Source organism: Microcebus murinus, chromosome 15, assembly GCF_040939455.1.
Source record: "Microcebus murinus isolate Inina chromosome 15, M.murinus_Inina_mat1.0, whole genome shotgun sequence".
NCBI classification, from domain to species: Eukaryota; Metazoa; Chordata; class Mammalia; order Primates; family Cheirogaleidae; genus Microcebus; species Microcebus murinus.
The window spans coordinates 63843823-63867479 of record NC_134118.1 but is presented as its reverse complement, the minus strand read 5'-3'; the positions used below and the strand labels follow the sequence as shown (position 1 = coordinate 63867479).

At 49.7% G+C, this 23657-nt stretch overlaps 1 protein-coding gene across 2 annotated transcripts in view; it reads right to left on the bottom strand.

Annotated features, from left to right (window-relative positions):
• The window catches only part of ENPP6 (ectonucleotide pyrophosphatase/phosphodiesterase 6), a 93060-nt gene that overhangs the window by 5793 nt on the left and 63610 nt on the right, over positions 1–23657 (bottom strand). For both annotated transcript variants that reach the window (XM_012784974.3, XM_076010694.1), the window contains exons 4-7: positions 21536–21677; positions 20637–20816; positions 16607–16744; positions 2815–2938 (exon numbers count right to left, since the gene is read on the bottom strand). In XM_012784974.3, the coding sequence (XP_012640428.2) occupies positions 2815–2938; positions 16607–16744; positions 20637–20816; positions 21536–21677 (584 nt within the window). The remainder of the gene's footprint in view (positions 1–2814; positions 2939–16606; positions 16745–20636; positions 20817–21535; positions 21678–23657) is intronic.

Genomic DNA, 23657 nt, shown 5'->3' with positions numbered 1-23657 from the left:
CCTGGCCCCTCAGTATGAAGACAAATTAGACAATTAGACGAGGATGGTGGTTACACTTCCCCACCTGAAGAATCAGCTACAGCATGGGAGATCAATGGGAAGGTTGTCCCCATGACACCAAAGCAGCTCATCTCTCTCCTTCCGACTGCCTGTGTGCCCTGGATGTGACAATCCTACTGCCACCACTGTGGCCACGTCCTTGTTGTGTGTGGGGATCGGAGGGCACCTGGGGTGGTGGCCCATCAGAAGCCTTTCAAAAATCTACTTTCTTAACACTTTGCAGGAAAAACTGAGATCAAGTTCTCCTGACAAAAGTGTTAGAAAATATTATCTTTTTACATTGAAAGTATAAAATCCAATTCTGTGCACGTAAGCAGGAAGAGAATTGGGTTTTCTTTCCCGCCCCCTCTAGTTTGTGGCTTCCTGTTCTGCAGGGATGGGACTTTGGGCTCCATGCAGAGATGATCCAGGCTGGATTGAAAACTTCTAGAAAATTCCTGAATAGCAACTGGGGAGGACCCATGGCATTGCAAACCTGCACTGGGAATCCAAGTTACCCTCATGGGTTTACATTTTTTTTTTTTTTTTGAATATTGAAAACGTGTCTCCTAAAGAGAGAAGGTTGTGCAGCCCACGCATGCCTGGCCGCCTTGGGCTGCTTTCCAAGGGAGGCTTGCTGGCTCTAGGCAGCTCACTAAATCACACCCCTGCTGTCTTATCTCGAATGTGGAGTTCTCCAGGGCAAGATTAGGTTGTTCAAATTAGAAACTGGGATTAACCAGAGAGAGGCTTTCTTCCAGAATAATTTCCCTTTCTCTTTGCTGGACGAGACTTAGTGATTTCTCAGGCCGTCTCTGGGCAGCTGCAATGGTGCCGGTTGCCTCCCTGAGCAAGAGGCACGCACCTTTATCTCAGCGTGCAGCTAGACAGCTATTAAAGGCCTTGCTCTTACATTCTCTCCTCGGTAAACAGTCAGTGCATAAAGCTGTTTAATCTTTCATGAGACTTGGAGCCAGAAACGTGATGGTTTGCGGGAGGCTCTCAACGCTCTATCTGCCTGGAAACATTTTGCAATTAGCCCAGTTATTTTCATCGGGGGTCATCTTTCCGTCTATAAAAGACTGAGGGCTTTTAGTTTTCAAGAAACATATAAGGAAGGTCTCTGTTAATGGAAGGAATCTCCCCCCACTGAACTTAAGTTAATGCGGCTTTGGATACTTTTTTAAAAATTTGGGTTTGGGGCTAGATTTGGTTCTGCTTTAAAATATACCTGAAACTCTTGCTCATGTATGTTCCCCCAAACAGACAACTGTTTTGCATTCACGATCTTATTTCCCTCTTCCAGGGAAAGAGGAGCAGTGCTTTTGAATGACAGCCCTGTTGCCTGATATTCCCCCACAAGAAGGCCACGGCCCTGGAAGGTCTCCAACCTAATCTAGCAATTGACCTTAACATTGTCCATTTCTAATTCCTTTAGCTTTGGCCTCTGCATACCTGCCCCTCCCTGGTGACTGTTACTGGTCTATGGCAACATGCTCAGGCATCCTCCCAGCTCTTTTAGGCCACTGTCATGAACCCACTTATCACTGCATAAATGTTTGCTGCTACTGGTTCTGATGCTCACTTCAGGACTTGGAAACTTGGATCACATATGAGAAAGCATTTGGACCAAGGTGTTATGTTCCCTAAACTCAGGCTTCCAGAAGCACCTGTGAAGGGTGCAGATACTGACACCTCATAGTTCCTAACAGTGATTTTTGTGGTACGTGGAATGAACCAAGGCAGACCGAATGAGGCACGTTGACATATGTCTTTGGCCTTGCCACATGCATGGGAGAGAAAAGCAGAGCTTGTGAGTGTGATGTCTAGCCTGTAATTTGAAAGGAAAACGTGGACTGTGTGGGCTGAAGCATTTGATCAACATCCATAAGAAGGCATTTGGAATGCAGAGCTCTGGGTAGGCACATGATACTCAGTGAAGTAGCGTGGACGGTAGCGAGAAGGAAGAGTAGCCCCCGAGCCAGTCAACGGGTGGTTGACGGCTTTTTTCCCTTTTTTATTTTTTGGAAGAGGGCAATGTTTAGGTGGTAATACAATCTTCAGATTGTATTATACTGATTGTATCAATGTTTGGTAAATTTTTACAAAGTGTGAGCCTGCAATGCTCTATCAGTTAAATCAAATGACCAGATAGACCCTGTCCATCTCCCCTCTCCTCCAGCCCTGGGAATTAGTCTGATTAAGAAAGGGCACAGCAAATTTGCTTTCATCCAAGACATCCATGGTCATCCTGGCTCAAAGTCAGTCTCAAGGTCATTTCCGAGCCTGCCCTCCAGCCTGCCCTAGCTTCTGGTTGGGCCCTGAACTGAAAGAGCCCCACAGGGTGGGTGCTGTGGGCGGGGAGGTCTGTGGAAGAGCCAGACCCCAAGAATTGATCTCATCAACCTCGAGACTCACAGCTGTCAGCAGCCTGGTGTCCAATAAGCTTTCCTGGACACCAGATAGCTGTGAAATAACATTTTGATGAATTAAATAAAAAACGAATCACCAACATGTGGAATACATTTTCTTCACTGCACTCAGGATTTAAAATTTACAAGGAAAAGTTTTTGGCCATATTTGCCAAAACCAAGAAGCATTTGAAAGGAAGCCAGCACAAGCTGTTTCCCGGAGCCCGGCCGGGTTTGCTGGGCTCTGCCCAGAAAGGCAGTGCGTGAGGAAGTCGCTGCAGCCACTACTGGCACCACCAGCCCCTAGGAGAGACGCCTTCTGGGGAATGGTGGACTGAGAGCATTTGGTCATGTCCTTGCCTACCAGGTCCAAAGGCCAGGAAGATGCCCCGCATGTCCATCAGCTCGTTGTCGTAGCCGTGCCACCCACGCTGCCAGCCTTCCCTCTTGCCGGTGCTGTTCATCCAAAACGGAAGCATCCCTCGATTCTGAAATCAAGCAAGGCAGTTACATGACACTGCGTCTTGACAATGGTGATGAGTGGGCGTCTGCTCCAAACTGCCACTCAGGGTGGGACTTCCTCCTCAGCCTCCCCGATGGGGGTCACCCCACCTCAGCAGGCTCACTTGCCACCCCAGGTAGCTCGGACCTGGGGAAGCAGCATGTTACGCTGCAAGAGCTCTCGTTCAGAAGAGCTGAATTGTATCTCATCATCGGTTTTAGATCCACTAAATATGGCACGTTAGTGACAGAAGGGAAATTAAAGTTCGAAACCAGCCTGAGCAAGAGCGAGACCCCGTCTCTACTATAAATAGAAAGAAATTAATTGGCCACCTAATATATAGAGAAAAAATGAGCCGGGCATGGTGGCGCATGCCTGTAGTCCCAGCTACTCGGGAGGCTGAGGCAGGAGGATCGCTTGAGCCCAGGAGTTTGAGGCTGCTGTGAGCTAGGCTGACGCCACGGCACTCACTCTAGCCTGGGCAACAAAGCGAGACTCTGTCTCAAAAAAAAAAAAAGTGTATATGTGGTGTAATAAAAATGTATTTGATCTTTATCCCAGGTTCCTGACCTAGAGCTCCTAAAACCCAGGGAATTTCCTGAGTGGTGGGAGTGTCTTTGGTTATTCTTAAGAAGCCCCTTTCTCCCACACCTGAGTTCATGCTGATGAGATGAGTTGTGGGGTGGGCTTGGGGGACCAGGTAGCTTCAGGGTCGGGCTGGTCACCAGAGGAACCAACCCAGGGGAGGGAAGAGGCACTGGAGACTGGGTTCAATCACGTGACCACGATTTACTCACTGGTGCCTACAGCGTGAGATCCACGCAAAGCCCACGGGGCACCTGGGTCAGGAGCTTCTGGGGCCTGGAGGCTCTGCGCCCTCCCCTCCCACACTGTGTGCATATTTGCTACTTGGCTGTTCCTAAGCGGCATCTTTTATAATAAAACTGCAATCATAAGTATAGTGCTTTCCTGAGTTCTGTGATTCACTCTTGCGAGTTATCGAACCTAAAGTGGGGTCGTGAGAAGCCTCGAATTTGTAGCCCAATCCAACACCAGTGCCGGTGGCCTGGGGACCCAGAACTTGCAGCTGGCATTTGAAGTGGGGGCCCCGTCTCGCAGGACTGAGCACCTTGACCCGAGAGGCCCGCTCCAGCTCCAGGTATCCGTGTCAGAGTTGGCTTGACCTGTAGGATACCCAGCCGATGTGGGCGAATTGCTGCCAGAAAACATAGTATCTGGCTAATCGCTTCACCAGCAAAGCAGCTGAGGCCCAGAGGGGTCCCCTCGCTACCTGCCAGCGCCCTGCCACCGTGCAGCCACCTGGCCTTCCTCCCTCCTAGTCCACCTCGGGAAAACTCAGGGCGGTCAGCCTCTTCGTCTTCCTTCATGCAGGCATCCAGGACAGCGCCCACGCTCCTTGGCCAGGCCCTGCGGGTCCTCATTTCCCTCAACCACTCTTCATTTGGGATGGGTTCCAGAACCATCGCTTCCCGTCACCCTCCGTTCCTTCAGAACCAAATTCTCTTAGACTCACATGCTCACTTGTTGCAAACCAAAGGGCTTGAGGGTTCTGTGAATCCTAACGAGGATGCAGCCCGTTGAATGCAACCCCCGCCATCCATTGCAGACCAACCACTCATTCCTGACACTCCCGTCATTTCTGCTAAGCAGGCTTTAACATTACAAATATTTCAAATGCAGGAGGTAGACTTGGCTGGTTGTGAAGAATGAGTAGAATCAAAACAGCTAAACGACCAGCAGTTGACAGGTTGGCTGTCAATGCCAGTGACAGGGCCACGTCTAATATTTAGTGAGCCAAGCAATTTGCAGAGAGCTGACACTGACGTCCACTTAATTGTCAAAACATCCCAGCACGGTTATTTTCCCCATTTTGTAGTTGAAGGGACTATGGCACAGAGAGGTTATGTGGCACTCTTAGGGTCACACAGCCAGTGCAGGGCAGCACTGGGATTGGAAGCCAGGTCGTCTGCTGCCTGGTCCTTGTGCCCCTTCAAATGCCCACAGCCAGAGGTCGCTGCAGTGCTCCTGCTGGCACTAGACAGCGAGGTGTCACCTTGTCCCTTGCATTGTCACTTACTCAGTGTGGCCAGAGATTTTGGGACTGGATCAGCACGGAGTAAATTCCAGTTGCCAGTTTCTGGCTGTGTGATCCCAGCTACTACTTCACTTCTCTGAGCTTCGGTTTCCTTGCTGGGTCTGAGGATGGTGACCCCTGCCTTGCAGGGTGTTTAGGGGACAGGCTGACTGTGTGCTAAGTCCCCGACCCACCCTAGGTGCTCAGTGAGTGGCTGTGGTCTGGCCCGCAGCTGCCGCTGGCAGCAGGGCCGTGCGTAGCAGGCAGCGGGGGCCGGGCGGGCCGGGCCCTCTCTTGCTTATTTAGCTGTCATATCACATTGCACACCCATCCGGTCTCACCCCATAAATCGCCCCCTTGCATTGCTGCCTTCCAAATCTCTCCGTTTCCTGAATTTCCATCATCCCCGTCCCTCCTTCTCCAGCTGTGGCTTGTATTTTTCCATGGGAATGCTTCGTTAACTCGGTGCAGCTCCGACTGTTTCTTTTTGTTCTTTATCTGTCTGTGGTGATGATCACACCACTTCCCAGTTTAGCTTCGTCAGCTAACTTAATGTGTTGCTTCTGCCTCTCGCAGTCTGCCAGGACGCGAGTCCCGAAGCACTAAGTAGGGCATCTTTGTTCCTAACGACCTTACCAGGTATGACCCCCGCCGTGCGTGTGTTTCCCGTCCCGGGCAAGCAGGGGAAGGGGGATGAACACGCGTGGCCCGATTAAAAACTTGCTCTCTAAATTCTATAAATGAGCACAAACACCCATGAAAACTCAGCCCTGAAGGTAATTTGGGATCTGTCTGGTCATAGGCAAATCCACTGGTTTTCAACAAAATGACAAGTTGCCCCAGCAAAACAACTGCTCTTACTGATTTCGAACAATTATAATACCCTTGTTGGTTACATGAGAAGGGGACCGTTTCGTCTACGTGAACAAATGGATCACACTCCACACACAGCCTTCAATTCAAAATGGTGCATTGGTGACTTTCTTCCTTGTCTTCTCCCTCTGGCTTCTGGCATCTCTGTTTTGTGCCCCATATTGTCCTTTCAAGGCCATGCTGATGAAGGGCTGTGCATCACCCCCCTCTCAGCCTCTGCAGCGGGGACCCCCAGCCTGCCCTCCTCAAGCTACTGGTTGGGGCTGACCCCACCCAGCCCCTACCAGGCCCATGGGCTGCCACACAGTGCCACCTGGTGACACCTTGGGGAGGTCACCAACCCCCCCCCCCAGCTGTTCAAAAGTGAGAAACAAGAGTAGAGGAAGGGTTGGCAGGGGCAGGGGGAGAGGAGAGGACGGCCCTAAGAGGGAGCCCTCAGGTGTAGGCTGGGCAGCCAGTTCCCAGGGTTGCAGGAAGCACCTGTCCTGCTCCACCATGTGCTGGAAGGGGCGGTCCCCACAGACAGACTGGTGCAGGAGGGCATCATGGCATCTTCACTCCATGAAGGTAGAGAGGAGTGGCCTGGTAGGGACTCTAGGTGATGGTGGGGGGGGGTCCTTGCCAGCATGGGGAGAACCAAGGATCACAGGGCTGGTTTATTCGGTTTCACAGATGTGTGCCGAGCTGCCAGGTACCCTGCTAGGCTTTTGGGGTCAGGAGCACAGGGGAGGAGGGCAGCTCCTTCACCTAACAGAGCTCCTCCTTAGTGGAGGGAGGGGGCTGCAGGGAGGTCAGCGGGGCAGGGGCTGTGTGCATGTGAGCGGGAAAGTGTGTGTGTGTGTGTATTTATGTGTAGTGTGTGCACAAGTGTGTGCATGTGTATTCCTGTGTGTCAGTGTGTGTGTGCACGATTGTGAGTGTGTGTAGGGGTGGGGGAGGGTGAGGGAGGGGGAGGTTCCACAACAAGGAGGCCCTAATAAAGAGAGTGGGCATGTCCCAAGGCCCCCAGTGACAGGACCTTGGGGACTCTGTTAGTGGGGAAGTCCTGACACAGGAGGCCCTGAGAGGAGAGGCCCTGTGTGACCACACACGGGAAGAGCATCCATTAGAGGGAGATGCCAGAGGGGCAAGGAGGTGAGGGGACCAGGGCTCTCAGTGGCTACCCAGGGCTGTGCCAATCAACAGGGTGGCCAGCTGTCCCGGTGTGAGGCTGAACAGCTTCCAGGGATGCACAACTTTCAGTTTTAAAACCAAGACAGTCCCAGGCAGGTGACGATAAGTTCAGCACTGTACCATCAACACCGTCTCTAAATAACACGCGCACCCCGCGCAGCGCATTCACTCCCCAGAGCCTTCCGGGACCCCCATACATGGGTGGACAGCAATGCCAGGACCCTCCTTGAGAGCCACTCAGCCAGGCGATCATTTCCAACAGGAAAGAACCAGAAATAGCTACACACGAGGAAGCGCTGTGAGGAATGGGTGAGTTGCTCTGTTGGGAGTGTGGGCTCTGCTTGGGTTCCTTTGTGCCGGAAGCCAGGGACCAATTCTGAGATAAGAGTTATCATTCTTAGACTAGAGTTTGTCCCAATCATCCTTAGCATAAAAAAACAGAGAAAAAAAGAAGAAAGAAAGAAAAAGGAAGAAAGGAAGGAAGGGAAAGAGCGAGGGAAAGAAAGAAAGGGAGGAAGGGAAAGAAAGAAAATGTAACAACCACTCTTTACCCCCAAATCGGAAACCCAGGGATGAAGTTTGTTCTGCCCTTGCCAGGGCTGGGCTCACCGAGGTCACCGTGTTGGGATCCTTCATGGAGCTGGGCTGAGCTGCTTGGGGAGCCCCCTTAGAAGTGTGGGGCCGGCTTGGGCATGAGGGCGAAGGCGGAAGGAGGGCTGGAAGGGCAGAAAGAAGAAGGAAGCGCAGAACAGTCTGTGGTCATTTTTTCTATGCTTGCACAGGGGCAAGGGACTTGCTTTGGCAAACACGTGGGGTGTTTACCTGTTTTTTCTTGTTGCATTTTTGGAATACATGAGCACACGTATTTCTCACCTGTTCCTTCCTATTTCTCCTCACTGCAGATCAAATGGCTGCTAAGTCGCAGAGAAAAACACCCCTGAGGAGGTGGGAGGTTCAGCAGCTGCCCGACATGTGGCCCCGGCTCTGCCCTGCTGTCTCCAGATGACTCCTTGCAGGGCAGCTGGGGAGGTTGAAATTGGTCCTCGAAGTTTTCCTTCCAACACAGGATCTGTGGCAGGGTCTGGTCTGGTCCTTCCTGCTCCTCCTGCTGCTCCTTCTCTGGCCTTCTTCCTATGGAGGCCACTGTCGTCGCTGCTGCTGGAATCCGGAACAGGCGCTGTCCACACGGGACTGCCCACGCCTGCCTGCACTTGGATATTTGCATCACATAGGTCTGGCTGAGGCTTAACAATGTCTTCTTAACAATGTCCCTCTCTTCTTAACAATGTCCCTGGGTGATCGGCTGTCAGAGCCCCCGGAAGCCATGCACCATGTTCAGTGATGAGCTGTCCTTTCCAAGGAGATCCTGAGATCGGAGACAGTGTCTCACGTCCCTCTGCGTGGCCCCGGCCTTAGCAGCATGGGCCTCCCTCCCAGAAAGTCACTGGGGTCTCAGTGACCCCAGAACCAGGTACAGCCTCAGCTGACACTTGGCTGCTTTCCGACAGATGGGAGCCAGTGTGGCCTTAACCAGCTATTTCCTCTGCGCCCTGGTCTCAGTGGCTGGCGCCTGTGGGTACGGCTAGTTGCACATTGGACCATCATCCCGCCTCCCAGCTACTAAAAGTGTGATTCTTCCAGGGTGTGGGGGCAGGGACCCAAGTTTCCCCTTTTGTCCTTTGAAGCATCTCAACAGACCTCCAGGGCAGTGGGAACACCACTGAAATCTGGCCAGATTAAAATAAAGAAAAGGTGAGAACCTGTCTAAGGTGTGTTACGGCCTAAGGAAAATGAAATCTACTTTATTCTCCTAGGACATGGTTACAACCAAAGCCTCCCATCTCCTCGAAAATACAGTGACCTTCTGACATCACCCCAGGCTGAGAAAAGCACCCAGCGATGTATGTTCAAGTCAGGGGCAGCTTCGAGCTTCCATGAAAACTCCTGTGACACGATGACAGCGTGGCTGGCTCAGGTGTTTTTGCTGCCAGGGTTGAGGTCGAGCTATGGTTACAAACCATGGCTTCTCGGATTTTGTGGCACTGCTGTTCTCAATTGTCCTCCGGAGCGGCTTCCGCTGAGCGGGCCTCTCGGGAGCCCTCGGGAGTGCAGTTAGGAGCCTCTGCGGTGTGCTGGCCACGCGCCGCTCCAAAGGGGCGTCCCTCCAAGCATCCCCTTCTCTGTCTTTCGAAGACAGAATGAAATCGCTGGGGCATCAGGGCTCCAGCTTGACACCAGAGAGCCCCTTGCCACACACGGCTGGATCCTGAGATGGAAAAGCCACGCGGCGGAATCAGCAGGAGCAAGAGAAGCGAAAGTCCGCGGAGGGGAGCAAAGTGTCGGAGGGAAGCACTAAGTGGACAGGGTCTCTTTTTTCTCTTTTTCCCAGATCACGTGTACACAGAAGGGCAGTGGGGAAGGAGGGTACGCGTGTGCCCCACGGCGCTCACACACTCGGCCCTGGTCACCCCCAGAAAGCCCAGGGCCGCGGCGCCCTCGTCCGATCCCCTGGGGCACCGTGCTCTGCTCCGCTCCTCTCTCGCTCGCTGCCTCCAGAACGCAGGGCCGGGCTTTCCAGAGTGTCTGGATTTCCCCAAATATTCTAGGTGCGGGCCTAACTGCCATCCAACCACAGGCTTCGGAACTGAGCCTGGCATCTCATATCCTTTGCCAGTTTTCAAAATAAATCTTTCCTCCGGAGAAAAACATTGGCCTCCCTTAGAGCGTGGGCCTGGATTTGCTGCCTTCCTCCCGGCCCAGGCGGGAGTCCGGATCGACAGTGCAGGCCCAGGTTTCTTCATCCTTCCTAGGCTCTGGGCCCAGCCCGCCTTGTAACACGGGAGTGGCGGCCCGAGGCGGACACTGTCCAGGAGGGGCAGAGAAGGGGTTGGGGAGAGCAGGGGTGTCTCACCCTCAGACTGCAGCGCTGGGCTGACCGAAGCTAGGAGAATTGCCATTAGTGGTTTCAGCACCTCGTCCCTGCTGAAATGCCTCTGCTAGGGCTGACTCAGCCTTCCTGTCTGTTGACTCGGTAACCGATTCACAAACCCGCAAAGTGAACAACCTGTCAGGGAGTAACCCACTGCCTCAGGAGGTATTAATTCATTCAATCCACCAATCCATACTGAGACCCTAGGGTCAAGATGCCAAAGACCTGCCCGCCCCAGGAGGGCAGAGCCCACGAGCAGGTGAACGTGCCAGGTGGAGTGAGCAAGGTCTTAAGAAAGTTCTGAGACGGAGGAAATTTGGAACTCCTTGGGTGTCTCCTGGAAGAGGTGGTGTTTGAGTTGGGCTTCGAAGGACAGGCAGGAGTCAGGATGGAAAGGGCATTCCAGGGATTCCACTGACTGTTTATGAGCTGATGGAAGCTATTTGGAAGAGCACAGTTACCCCTCCCTGGCCACTTACTTCCCAACACTTAAGTCTTGGACTGGGAAAAATTACTTCCACAAAAATGAAAATTTTGATTCAAATATATACAAATCACCCATGTTGGTGATGGGAAAGGAGAGGGCTGGGTCAGGAAGAGGAACAGGGGGCAAACTGAGCCGTGGAGCAGCTGCAGAGGTTTGCAGCAGCACACGAGCAGGGAAAACAGAGGAAGATGATGTCAGAATGTGTGTTCTACCAGTGTGAAGGAGCTGACACGCATCTCTAGACCCCACGAGAGCCAGCAGGGTGAGTCTGTCTCGGGGAAACATGAGATCAGAATACACTTAACATTCTATAAAAGGTTTGGGAGATTTTTAGAGAACTGGACAGGACTTCATGCTTAATGGCCACATTTGAATCCAAATCCTGGCTTTGTTACTCAGAGTTCTGCAACCTTAGGCTAAGGCGCCTAAAACTCAGAGACACCTTGTCCCTGTTGAAATTTCTTTTCTAGGGCTGTTAATAATTAGCCAATGTCGAAGGCCTGACTTAGCATCCTTAAAGGGTCAGAGTTTCAGGTACCTTGCCTAACTCAGTGAAATTGAACTCAGTAAAATTGGGATAACAATGTCCACAATGCAGAGGTAGTGCCCAGAAGGTACTTAATTCAAGATACCTATTATTGTCATTGTTGTTATTGAGTGAATTTGTTTTTAATTCTCTGGATATATTTATTATCTGCAAAATGTAAAAAAAAAACAAAAAACTTTATGTGTATGTCATTAAAACTTTTTTTGGAGTTGTAGGGGGTTCATTCCAAAGTCTCTAAGGACCCAGGCATGATACATGAAGATTACTTTTTACACTACCTGGTATTACTAATTAAAGGTGTATGAAGTAGCATTAGTAGTCTCTTTAGTGGGTCAACATAAGATATATAAAAATTTCTATGGGAAGGGCTCATGACCTCAGTTCTTTGTCTGTTTTCCCCATGAGCTGTGGATTATATACCCTGAGGATTATGGATCATGGATCACCTCCTGCCCCCTTGTTAAGATTCCCTATGGTTTCCCATTGGACTTGTGATAAAATACCAGTTCCTCTAATTCTCGAAAGACTTTCCAGCCTCTGGCTCTTCACGCATCCAGTTCCTCCCGCGGAGGGCAGCCTCTCCCTGCCCAATCCCTGACAACTCCTCTTTCAGGTGTCTGCCCGAGCTCCCTTTCTCAGAGGTACCCCTCGTCCACATGGGCCGCCTCCTCTAGATACAGCACTGTCTCTCATGGCCCCCTCTGTGTTCATGACAGCAGCGAACACATTCTGCGGTCACGCACTCCTCTACTCTTAGGGCTTGCATGTGTATTTAGCATTTGGCTCCTTCGCTGGACTGTAAGCCCCTGGGGTGGGGCAGGGACTCCCAGTGGGTCCCCACTATGGAATTAGGACTTCGCGTGGTACGTTACGCATAGCCTTTGTGGTTGAGGATGGGAGAGGATACTTGAGTTTGGTGGAAACTACCCACGGTATTTCTCCACTTGGCATCGTGCCGTGTTGTTCCTGCCTTTCCCATATGCCAAGGACATTTAGCACAGCTGTCCCTGCCTCCTCAGTGTCCTTGGACCACCCCCCATAGGCATTGTGACAACCCAGTTTGACCCAGCCCTCCTGGGGCAGGGAGTGGCCGGCGGCTGACTGAGAGCCCCGGTGGAGGTGAGCCAGCTCGAGTGGAGCCCCCATGCAGGGCTCCGGTACTCCAGGAAAGAGTGGCCCTCAGCCCCTGGCAGGAAGATGCAATGCCAAAGCTTTCCAGAGGGCAGTGACCAGGCCTTAGGTGGGGCATCAGTTAGGAAGCCCCATTTCCTGTCCCTGAAGGCTTGGCTGGACCTTTGGAAGTGGCCTGCGTTTTTGCCTCTTTCCTGCTCTGGGAACAGGAACCCCTTCAGATTCCTGCCCTTTCAGGAGAGAGATGGGAGAAAGGACTGACAGCAGCTGGAAACCCAGCCGTTTATTAAGCAGCGAGGGGCAGGTGCACAGTGGGGGGCCCGGGCAGGGAGCTTGCTTTCTTGTGGCAGTGTCAGCAGTCGGGCTGGATCATTGTGCAATTCCAGGTGACATGTTAAATCCCTTTCCCTGTCTTTATCTCTTTCAATGACAGCTCTCTAAGCAACCAGAAGAAAAAAGGAACTCAATTAAGTCTTCCTGTTAGAGCAGCTTCCTCAGAGTCTGCGAGACTTACATTGGTGGCAGAAAGTTAGCGTTTGTACGGGAATGGCATTTGTACCAAAGAAGCCAAGTCACACATCTGGATGGGATGGCAGCTGGGGGGAGAAGGCAGGGGGTGGGGCTCTATTTTATGGGCTCCCTCCAGCACCACCTTGCCCTGACTCAGCTGTTCTGCTAATCATGTCTAATCCAGAAAACAGTCCTGTCTTTCTCCAGACCCAGCGAGACTGCTTCCGGGGCTGGCAACGATGCCGCCCTGCAGATGTGAAGTGTGACCGACCCCGCACGGGAGCACCGTCGCGTGCACTGCGGGCTGCGTGTAGGTTTCAGAGCCAAACGTGACGTTCTTGTACCATTTGGGGAGAAATTTTGCAGATAGGAATGTGGGAGATTAATGGCCCTGGCATAGAGCAAGAACTCCATATAGAATGGAGTTTTTAATTCTCTGCAGCCAAGAAAGTATAACAAACAATAGAATGATGTTAAAAAAAAAAAAAGTCTAAGCCAATAAAGAAAGAATGGGTGCTTGTCTTTTAGGATTTTTCAGAAAACAAAACAAAACAAAACCTCAATGTTATATATATTAAGGTAGAATCAGAAATGACAGTTTTTTGATAGAGGCCAGTCTCACTGGGGTTAGGTGATATCTCATGGTGGTTTTGATTTGCATTTCCCTAATGATTAGAGATGTCGAGCATTTTTTTTATATGTTTGCTGGCCATTATTCTGTCTTCTTTTGAAAAGTTTCTGTTCATGTGCTTTGCCCATTTATTGATGGAGTTGTTTGGTTTTTTTTGAGTTCTACATAGATTCTTGTTATCAGCCCTTTATCGGATGTGTAGAAAGCAAATATTTTCTCCCATTCTGTGGGCTGTCTATTTGTTCTAATGATAGTTCCCTTGCCTGTGCAAAAGCTTTTTAATTTGATCGGGTCCCATTTATTTATTTTTGTTGCTGCTGCGCTTGCACTAACTGATCAACACGAAGGTGCTCGCACAGTAGGAATATCCATTGAGGGTTGGGGGGATGGGAGTGGGTAAACTCACAACTAACGGACATGGTGAGCATTGTATGGGGAAAGGGCACATCCCAAATTCTGGCTTGGGCAAGGCAAAGTCATAACATGTAACCAAAATGTTTGTAACCCCATATTATCCTGAAATTAAAAAAATAAAATAAAAAGAAATTACAGTTTTTATATGTGATGTCTTAACATCCATAAATTCAAGGATAGGAGTAAAATAATTAAGGTATGCAGTCTAGGAGACTACAAAGGTACAAATAGATGTCACTAAAAGATACATACATTTTTCTGAGGGCTCAGGGTCAATTATGATTTTCCAGAGAAACATTTGTGTTCATACGGATAGACAATATAAGTTGTAGCAATAGAATTGATTGTGCTTTCCTCTTTGGGTTGGCTGCTAGGAAGCCCAAACCCACATTTGTGTTCCATTTTATGTGGTGGTATGTTATTTTCAGAATAAACAATACCCACAATGTAGAGTCATTGGGAGGACTAGAAATAGTAACGGGGAGGTACTTTATTCAAGTTAGCTATTGTTGTTGTTGTCGTGGATCAACGTTTAAACAGAAATTTTTCTTGATATGTTTACTATCTGCAAAATGTACAATAACTTCCTGTGCATGTCATCGGGACTCTGGGGCAGAGGTCGTTCTGAAGTTTCTAACGGTCCAGGCGTGACACACGGAGGTTGGTGTCACAGTACTCGTCATCACCAACTCCCGGTGTGCGAGATGCCCTCGTTAGTCTCTGCATTCGTCACACTAAGCTTTCAGAACTAATCTTGTTTGTTCACATCCTATTTATATTATTTCCGATTTCTTTCTTTTTTCTCAAACTTTCTGCTTCACATATCTTTGAGATTACCTCAAATGTCCCTTTTGCAATAATTATATATTTTTCAAAGCTGCTCAGGTCATTGTCCATAGTTCGGCATTCTTCCTTTTCTGTCCGGTGGCTTCTCCCCTCTCCTTAGGACGTACGCTGCAATAGCGGGTGGCCCTTGCGAATTCATTGACTCTTAGCTCTGATTTACTCAAACAAGTGTGTGCTTGCTCAGTACCAGCGAAAGTGAAATATAACGTAACATAACATGTACCGTCTGGCCTCAGCCTCAGAAGGCACTAACTGGCCAGTTTCCTGCAGGGGAGCAGGTACTTGGACCCCCACAGAGTGCCAAGTGTGCGGCAGGGGTGTCATCGGGGAAGGGACGGATGCAGAGCTGGGGCAGAAGGAGGCTCCTCGGACTTGTCACTGGGCTTCCTGGTGGGTACCAGGAGTCCCAGTGCTCTGGGTGGCACACTTTTTCTCTCTCTCCCCACCTCCTCTTTGCTGTTCTCACTTCAGGGACCCCATCTGCCTGATTCTGGCCTCAGCATCATTTTTGTCTTGTGATTGTGGCCCTCCCGTCTGCACTTCAGACTGTGTCAGGTCTCAGAACCAAAGCTGACCCAGGGCAGGAATTTTCTGGCCACCCTAGTCCATCAATTGATGAGACCCTAGTGGAAGCTGCCAGTGGGCTCTGGGCCGAAGTAGGTTCACAATGCAGTTAAAGAAGTTTGAGCATCATGGTCCCTACACCTAATTTTGTGTTCATAATTATGTTTTTTTTTTTCTTCAAGAGAGATTTCCCTTCACCCAAATTCCATAATCTTCAGGGTCTCACAAAACCTGCATGTGGCTCTGCTACATATATTTTGCTCCCCGACAAAAGCAGGAGACATTCAAGAAGAAACCACGACCTTGCTTTCCTGCCTTGGGGTGTCCTGAGGGGATGTGATGCTCAGAGCTGCAGCAGCCACCTTGTGACCTTGAAGGGAAAGCCTAAGGAACTGCAGATGAGCGGATGCAGAGACTTGGTATTGCGGAGTTGCTGGGTTAGCACGCCTGGGAATGCCTACCTCTAGCCAACGTCAGAAAGTAAACTGAATGCGAAACCGATGGGTCTAACCAGATCTGCTGTGCACCAGGTAGGTGTTCCTCTTTGTCTGAGGGCACACAGGGGTCACTTGGTCCTCCTGAGTATCTGAGGTTCATGTCATGGAACCCCCACTTCTCTAGTTCCTGTGTCCCTAGCCTCCCACCCCTTTCCTAATCCACATCTCTGCTGATCGCCACCTGCTCTCTGCCGGCTTATTCACGAGTCCTGGGTCTTACACTTCCTTGGCCTCAACCCACTATTCTCTTTTATCCTGTAGTTCCATCTAATTGCTCAACCCACCTTCAGATGCATGTCTCAAATACCCCATGCTCCCTTCAGGAATTAATTTCAAACATGACATGACCGCAGATTCCCCTGGGGCGGGGCTGGGCCTTCCCGCCACGGCCCAACATCCTGAGCTGGATACAAGAGCCGGGTGCGCCTGGAGTCCAAGCAGACTGGGAGGAGGCTATTGAGGTCATTCAGGCATGAGGCAATTAAGGTTTGGCCCCAAAATGCAAGACAATATCTCCCGTAAAAATCAAGTTTTCAAGCTGGGGACCTGGATCTACAGAGTCTCGTTTGCCAAACGTTTTTCTGCAAGGTGAAGCGAGGCTGCGCCTCTGCCTGCTTTTGACTGCCTGGAGCGATTGCTTTGGTTCGCAGTAATTGTTCCGCTTCAGACTGAACAGGTTACGTTGTAAGCCTGGGTAATCGAGTTAAGGCCCGTTTGTTAAAACACGGCAAGTCTGGAGCCACGAAGTCTAAGCCGTGGCTCTGGGTGCAGGGCTACGGCTGCGTCTACAGCATCGCTCGAGCAAGCCTGCGGACTCTCTAAAGAAGGCAACGGTGCAATGAACGGCGCTTAGGTGGAAACATCTTTTACATGTCAAAAGTGAATAATTATCATTTGTCTTTGGACTGTGTGATAGAATTTGTATACTGAATAAATTGTCATATATTTTATAATTACCTCGGTTATGAACCACCCTTCATCGGCCACTAACGTCAAAGGAGAGACGAATTTCCCTTTCTTGTAGTAGAACCTGCTTGGAATGGCTTCTTTCTCGTAGACTGTCATGTGTTCCACGGCACTCAGTTTGTTATATATCTGCAAAGAAGATCAAGCATGATTGGTTTTGTGCTCTCTTTCTTAAACATATGTGAATATTTATTGGACCTCGGTGGGGAGAAGTTTAAGACCAAAGAAAGAAATTACCAAAACACCTGATGGATTTGACTATGTAAAAAATGAGAGACTTTTCTATTTTTCAGAAAACAAAATGGCCTTATCTAGTAAGGCTGAAGGTCCACACACTCTCTGACCTGTCAAGTTAACTCCCAGGGATATAGCGAACACCCTCATGCATGTGCACCTGCAGACGAATATATTAGGTCATTAAATATGAAATGTCCAATTCCGAATCAAAAGTTTAGTTTATTGTATCTCAAACAAGAAGCAGTACAATTAATCAAAGCATGCACCTAAACTATCAACACAGTTTTGCCATCTTAATGGTAGCTTGTTTACACCAGCAGTGAAGAAGCTTGGAGAGCGAGTGGTGATGCAATTGCAAAAGGCGTTGTCCACAGCTTGTTGAGAATTGACTATTTTTCCTTGCAAGAAGTGGCCCAAAGCCTGGAAGAAGTGGTAGTCAGTTGGTGCAAGGTCTGGTGAATACAGGGGATGACAGTTTCCAAGTCCAGCTGCTGTACTTAAAGCAGCATGGTTTGTGTGACATGGAGTCTTGCAAGAGGATTGGCCTGTCTCTATTAACCAATCTCGGCTGCTTAATCACAAGCATCTCATCATTTCATCCAATTGGTTGCAGTAGACATCCACCGTAAGCAACTGGCCAGGTTTCGTGAAGCTGTAGTGGATAATATCAGTGCAGGACCACCAAACAGATACCATTAGCTTTTTTTTGTGAATATTCAGTTTTGGACACTGTGTTTCGGCACTTCATCTTTACCCAACCATTGTGCCGAACACTTGTGATTGTCAAAAAGAATCCATTTTTCATCACATGTAACAATGCAGTGTAGAAATTGTTCGCCTTTATGTTGTGACGGCAAAGAAAGGCAAGCTTCAACACAATTTCTCTTCTGACGCTCATTTAATCCGCGTGGAACCCATCTATCCAGTTTCTTTCTCTTGCCCATTTGTTTCAAATGGTCCAATATTGTTGTAATAACAACATCGAACCTTGCTGCTACTTCACAGGTAGGTTGAGACGGACTCGCTTCCACGACAGCTTTCAGCTCATCATTTTGCACCTTGGTCTCACCCACATGGCTCATTTTCAAGATTAAAATCATCAGAATGGAACTTCTCAAACTATCGACATACTGTGCGTTCCTTAGCCACATCCTTCCAAAACACTTCATGGTTACTTTGAGCTGTCTGCAGAACTCACGTTTGAAAATAACACAAAATTTTGACTTACTCATGGTTTCACAAACATTGCTCTAAAAAAAAAAACTGTGAAAGATAATCACAAGCTAAAATGTGCATTTGAAAGACTGAGGATGTACTTTCACAATAAACTTAAAACAAGAACTGTCTAAGTGAAATGTCAGAGATACCAACTGTCAAACTTAGTACTTAAGGAAATCGGACATTTCATACTTAATAAGCTAATATATTGCAAACGGGAACAGCCCAAATGCCCAGCAACAGTGGGAGGATAAAAAATCATAGTGTAGTTCTACAGTGGAATACTATACAGCAATGAAGATGAATGAATTATGGCTACAAAGACATCTGTTAGAATCTCAGGGATCTCAGCTTGAGAAACAAAAAGCAAGTTGCAGAACAAAATTATTTCTATTATAGTTCGAATAACTAAAAAGCTAAACAACACATATGATAAGTACTATAAAGAGAATTAAAGAAATGTAACCTAAAATTTAGGACAGTGGTTGCCTCCGAGGGGGTGGAAGAGGTGACTGGAAGGACACACAGATGTCACAGATAACAGTAATGTGCAGTTTTCTCAAGTTTTAGTGGATTCAAAGTTTTCGTTGTAATATTATCCTTTACACCTTACACATTTTACAATAGCTCTTTTCTCACTCAATAATAAACAAATTACAAAAACTTGTGGATGTCAAAAAGTCCACGCTAAAACTAAAGGGAAAGTGAGACATTTATCTGCCTGATCTTAAATATCACAAAGATCAAATAAAGAGGATTTTTTATTTTAATCTGACCTAGGGCATATCTGATCTATACACGAATCTTTAAAAAAACTAGTAATTGTTTGCCATTAATTCCATTGCTGATTTGATGATGAAGACGTAAACGTTGTATCGCCAGTGTTAGCAGCCGCTGAAATATTTGTGGCTAAAATTAAAGTCAACTGGTTGATGTTGACTTGGCCTTTGGCTAAATCGGGCATATAGCCCTGGGTATCACAGAATATGAAATTGAGTTTATCAACTCAACTCTGAAAAATAATTTAGTAGAGGGCTTCCGATGGCTCCCTGAGTTATGATTTCCTGTTTAAGAAAATCCAGAGTTCCGAAGGGAAGTAGGGTGCGTTTGTAGAGAGAGTCTGTGTAAGTGAAAAATCTGGTGACAAACAACAGCTCTCACAAACTGTTGCGTCCGTCGCGTGACAAACTGTTGCTCAAACACAGCCCCCACTTTGGGGTAACCTCCCAACTGCTCCGGGCGGCTTGCAAGGCCCGACTTACACACCGCCTGGAAGAAGCTCTTCCCAGCTCACACGCTGCTGCCCAAGCATTCTGGAGACCACGCTCCTAAGCGCCAAATGGAGACAAAGATGGTCTTCCTTGCCAAAAAAAACCCCCCGGGACTTTTCAAGAACCTGCCAACATGTGAAATATTCTTCCTGGTTTCACATTTAGGGAGCTCATGGAGACATTGCATGAACACATTTTGCTCCTGCACTTTCTGACCTTGGAGCCTGAGAAAAATGGCAAGGTGCATGTCCCCGGGGATGGGACAGGCTGGTGACAGTGGCATTGTGGGCACCTGTGCTCCTGCACCCCAGAATGGACAGAACTTCTATGGGAGTGGGCAGAAGCCACCAAAGCTGTATTGGAGGTGACTAGGAACACCCAGGCCAGGCAGTCAGCCAAAGGAGCCATGTGCTCCTCCTCCTTTTCTTGGGGTGCTTCACCCCTTACTGCCAGATATAATGGTAGCTCTGAGGGAATGGTAAGTAGAGGTTTGGTCATCTCGGGGTGTGAGTTCCTGCAAGGCAGTGGCTGTGGGGAGGGGAGCTTTGCCCCGTCTGCACACTGTGGGAGTGTGACCACGCCCTCCTGGGAGCATCCCCTGAGATGGGGTCACCGTAACAACCGACACATATGTGGTCTTGCAGTGGGCTCAGCATGCTTCTACGTGCTTCTACGCCTCTACATGGCGGGCAGCTATGACTGCATCACCACGAGCACGCACGGGGAGGCAGAGGCCAGCGTGGGTTGCTTGTCCGGTTTCTGATTGATGTTGGAGCTGGGATTTGTCGCTCCTGAGATAAAAAGCTGAGACTACTGCGCACGTGGCCTCAGCTCCCATCATTCAGCACCTTGTCCCCAGTCCCCCACGGAACAGACCAGACTGGAGCTTCCTCCCAGAGAAGAGCATGCTACGTACGCACCTGCTCTCCCTCGGGTTTGCCGGAGAAGTGCTGCGTTCGGGCCGCTAATAAAATAGCCCTAGTGAGGCTTGCTAGCGTGTGCATATGCTGAGCACTGCGCCTCCTTTAGCGCATTTAATTCTCCTAACAGTCAAGGGGGTTGACACCATTATGCCCATTTTAGAGAAGAAAAAACAGAGACAGGGAAGCTGAACATCTTAAGAGAGGTCACTCAGGGAGTGAGAGGCAAACTAAGTCACCTGCCAGCGTTGGAGGCTGATGACTCTAGAGGCAGATGACCTAGTTTGTGTTAAAACTATGAGAAAAGGACAAAGCCCAAAGAGGTGGCAAACGGGGGTGTGTCCCACTCCCCGCCCCCGGTGTGGTGTCTCTTGCCTCCGCGTGTCTCCCGGGGGCTGGCCAGAGGCTCACGACAGGCCCGCGGTCCTTCACTTGCTGCAGGTCACTCAGGCTGATGTACTTGTTCAGCTCGATCACTTTGTCCATCCAGAAGATGTCAGTCATCCCATGATCTGAGAAAATGATGACATTCAGGTTGTCCTGCAGGCCCCGCTCCTGTGGGTGGGAAAGCAGTCATTATAGCACAGGGAGAGAGAGAGAGAGAGAGAGAGAGAGAGAGACTCTTATACTTAGAAAAGCCAATAAACTACGAATGGTAGGAGAAGGGTTACTTTCTCAATTCTGAATTTACGTGTCAGGAAACTACCCTGCCCTGATGAGACACAGTTGCAATCACAGCAGCCGCCCTTTGGGGAGGGGCGTGTGACAGCACGGTCCCATTCCTGTACGTGCTGATGTGACGCACAGTGCTTTTGGCTTTTCAAGGTACACTCTCCGTTTTCATCTTTTGTGGCTTCTTCAGCAAAGTTCTGGGCTAATATGAGAACTGTCACCTGCCCATGGTACAGAGGCAAAAAATAAAGCATGGGAAAATAAGAAAAAAGAAAAACACAAAAACACGTGTGTGAGGTCACTCAGCAAGTGTGTGGCAGAATCGAGACTGGAACTCGTGTCCAGTCCACACTGAGCTCACCAAACTTATCAATCAGGATTCTAAAGAACTGGGCCGTCTCCGCCTATGCCAGGTAATAGTGCACATCTAGGTCATTTCATTGCCACCCCCCAGCCTGGCTGTGGCCCAGGGCTGTCCTGTCCCTCAGGGGGCATTGCCTGAAGCAGAGGGACTCGTCACAGCCTGCACTGGCCCCGCCAGCCACGAAGGGTAAGAAGGAAGATGCCAGGGGCGTGGGGAAGAGACCAACAGAGAGTGTCACCTGGATCCACTTGGTCATGTACTTCAGGACGGTGTCCACAGCCTTGAGGGCATCCTTTCTCTGTGGAGACGAAGGGCCATAGTGGTGGCCTTCCACGTCGATGCGCTCGTGGTATATGGCTGCCAGGTCAGCGCGGCCACTCCTGGGGGGGCAGGAGAGAGGGGCGTGCTTGAGGAGGCCCTGCCAGCCTGCTCCCTTGTCACCCCTAGTCCTCCGTGAAGGACTCGGATCCCCTGAAACCCTGCCCGCGGGCCAGCACCTTAGAAGGAACAGGGGGAGCTGTCCAAGGAAAAAAACCGGCACACGGAACCACAGATTGCCAGGCCTGAGCACCTTGGTGGTGAAAGTGAGAGAGCGTGTCTGTTGTCACCCCCTCTTGGCCAGATGGTATTGCTCATCATGCTCCAAAGAGGGGGAGGATGTGGCGTCAGGCAGAAGCTAGTTCTCATAGCTCCGCCCTCACCCCCCGCCATGCAACCATTTGAATAACTACTGCTCAGGTATTGCTGGACTTTAAGGACTTCTCTAAATAAAGTGCTACGTTGTGTGTCTACTTGACCAGCAAGAATAAGAACAGCATTGCTCCAGCAACCCTGTGGGAGATGAACAGATGGGTGTTTGGGCCCCGATGTCAGCAGACACCCCAGGTTCAGGGCCTGACATCGGCAGACACCCCAAGACCCTGGCGCTACGGGGACGTGTGAAGGGTCAGCTCCAATGCGGAGAGAGAGTGACCACACTTCCAGGAAGGCCCAGTTCTGACAAAACGCTCCCTCTGAGCCGGAGTATTGATTGTAAACCTCCAAACTATTTCACCCTCGATGCTGGGCTCACAGTGACCGGGCACTAGTGACATGAATCGGAGGAGGAGGCTGGCAGGGCCAGCGGGGGAGGGCAGTGCCGTGGAGTGAGCTCTCCTTTCTCCACGGTGCTTCCCACCGGGAGTCCCTCCCCAGCTCTGGCTGTGCCCGTGCCCTCCCCATAAAGCACCTGAAATAGATCAGAGCAATGATGATGATGATGATGATGTTAGCAGTGACCGACACAAGGTGAAGCAATGGAAATCAAAGCTGATTTCTCTGCTTGGACTTTACAAGGGTTAATAGCTAATACTCCTGGCAGATTGCCTTATTTCTCTTGAAAAACTCTGTTTTAAACACACACACATACACACACAAGCAATGAGCTGGCATGGTTCCCCCCGCCATGGCCTCCCAACACCTGCAACATGAGGACTGAAAGGATTCATCCTCGGCCCGCAGTGCTGTGGGTCTTGCCGTCCACAGGGGAGGGAAAAGAGCCCAGTGTTCATTGTTAAACAGCCCCCGCTCCCTCCAGGTCCCAGGGGAGGTATCGCCTCTCCAAGAAGCTTCCTCTGATGCCCGAGCCTAGACCTGGTGGCCCTCCTGTGTGCACCGCAACCCTCTAGGGTCTCTTATGGGCTGTGAATTTTTAAACTGTGTCCTTTAATTACCCATTTATGTGTCCTTTCCCTCTCTAGATTGTGAGATTCTTTCACCCTAGGGGCGATGCTTCCTTGTCTGTTGTATCTCAGCGCTAGCCCAGCGTTTGGCATACAGCAGGAGCTCTGTAACTGCCGGCTGAGTGCATGATAACAGTAAGGGCTTGATAAATGACAGCGCCCATGGGTCTGGCACTACTTAGAGGGCTTTTACATATATTACCTTATTTAATCCTCAAAACTTGAGAATGTCTTGAACACAGAGTTCAAGACAGTTTCCAGGATCACACAGCTAGTAAGGGGTGGAGCCAGGGTCCAAACCAGGCACGGCTGACTCCAAGGCCCTGAACACCACCACTGAATACTCTCAAAGAACTCGGCAGCCCGCGCCAACGAGGAAACGTTCTGCTTAGCCCAACTTGTCTTTGGAAATGGTTCTTATTCTCTTACAAGAACCCTATCAACCCCTAGAGAGCTGCAAGAGCACCACCGTGACGCTGAGTCTCTTCCACTTCCGGATGCTCTGCGCTCTGAGTCTGTGTTCGATATGCCTCCAAAGTCTGGAACTGCACCGCCAGGGAAGCATTTGCAGATACGGATGAGGAAACAAGCCTAAAAGGGTCCTAGAAGTTACTCAAGGCTCCACAGATTTCTGAGACA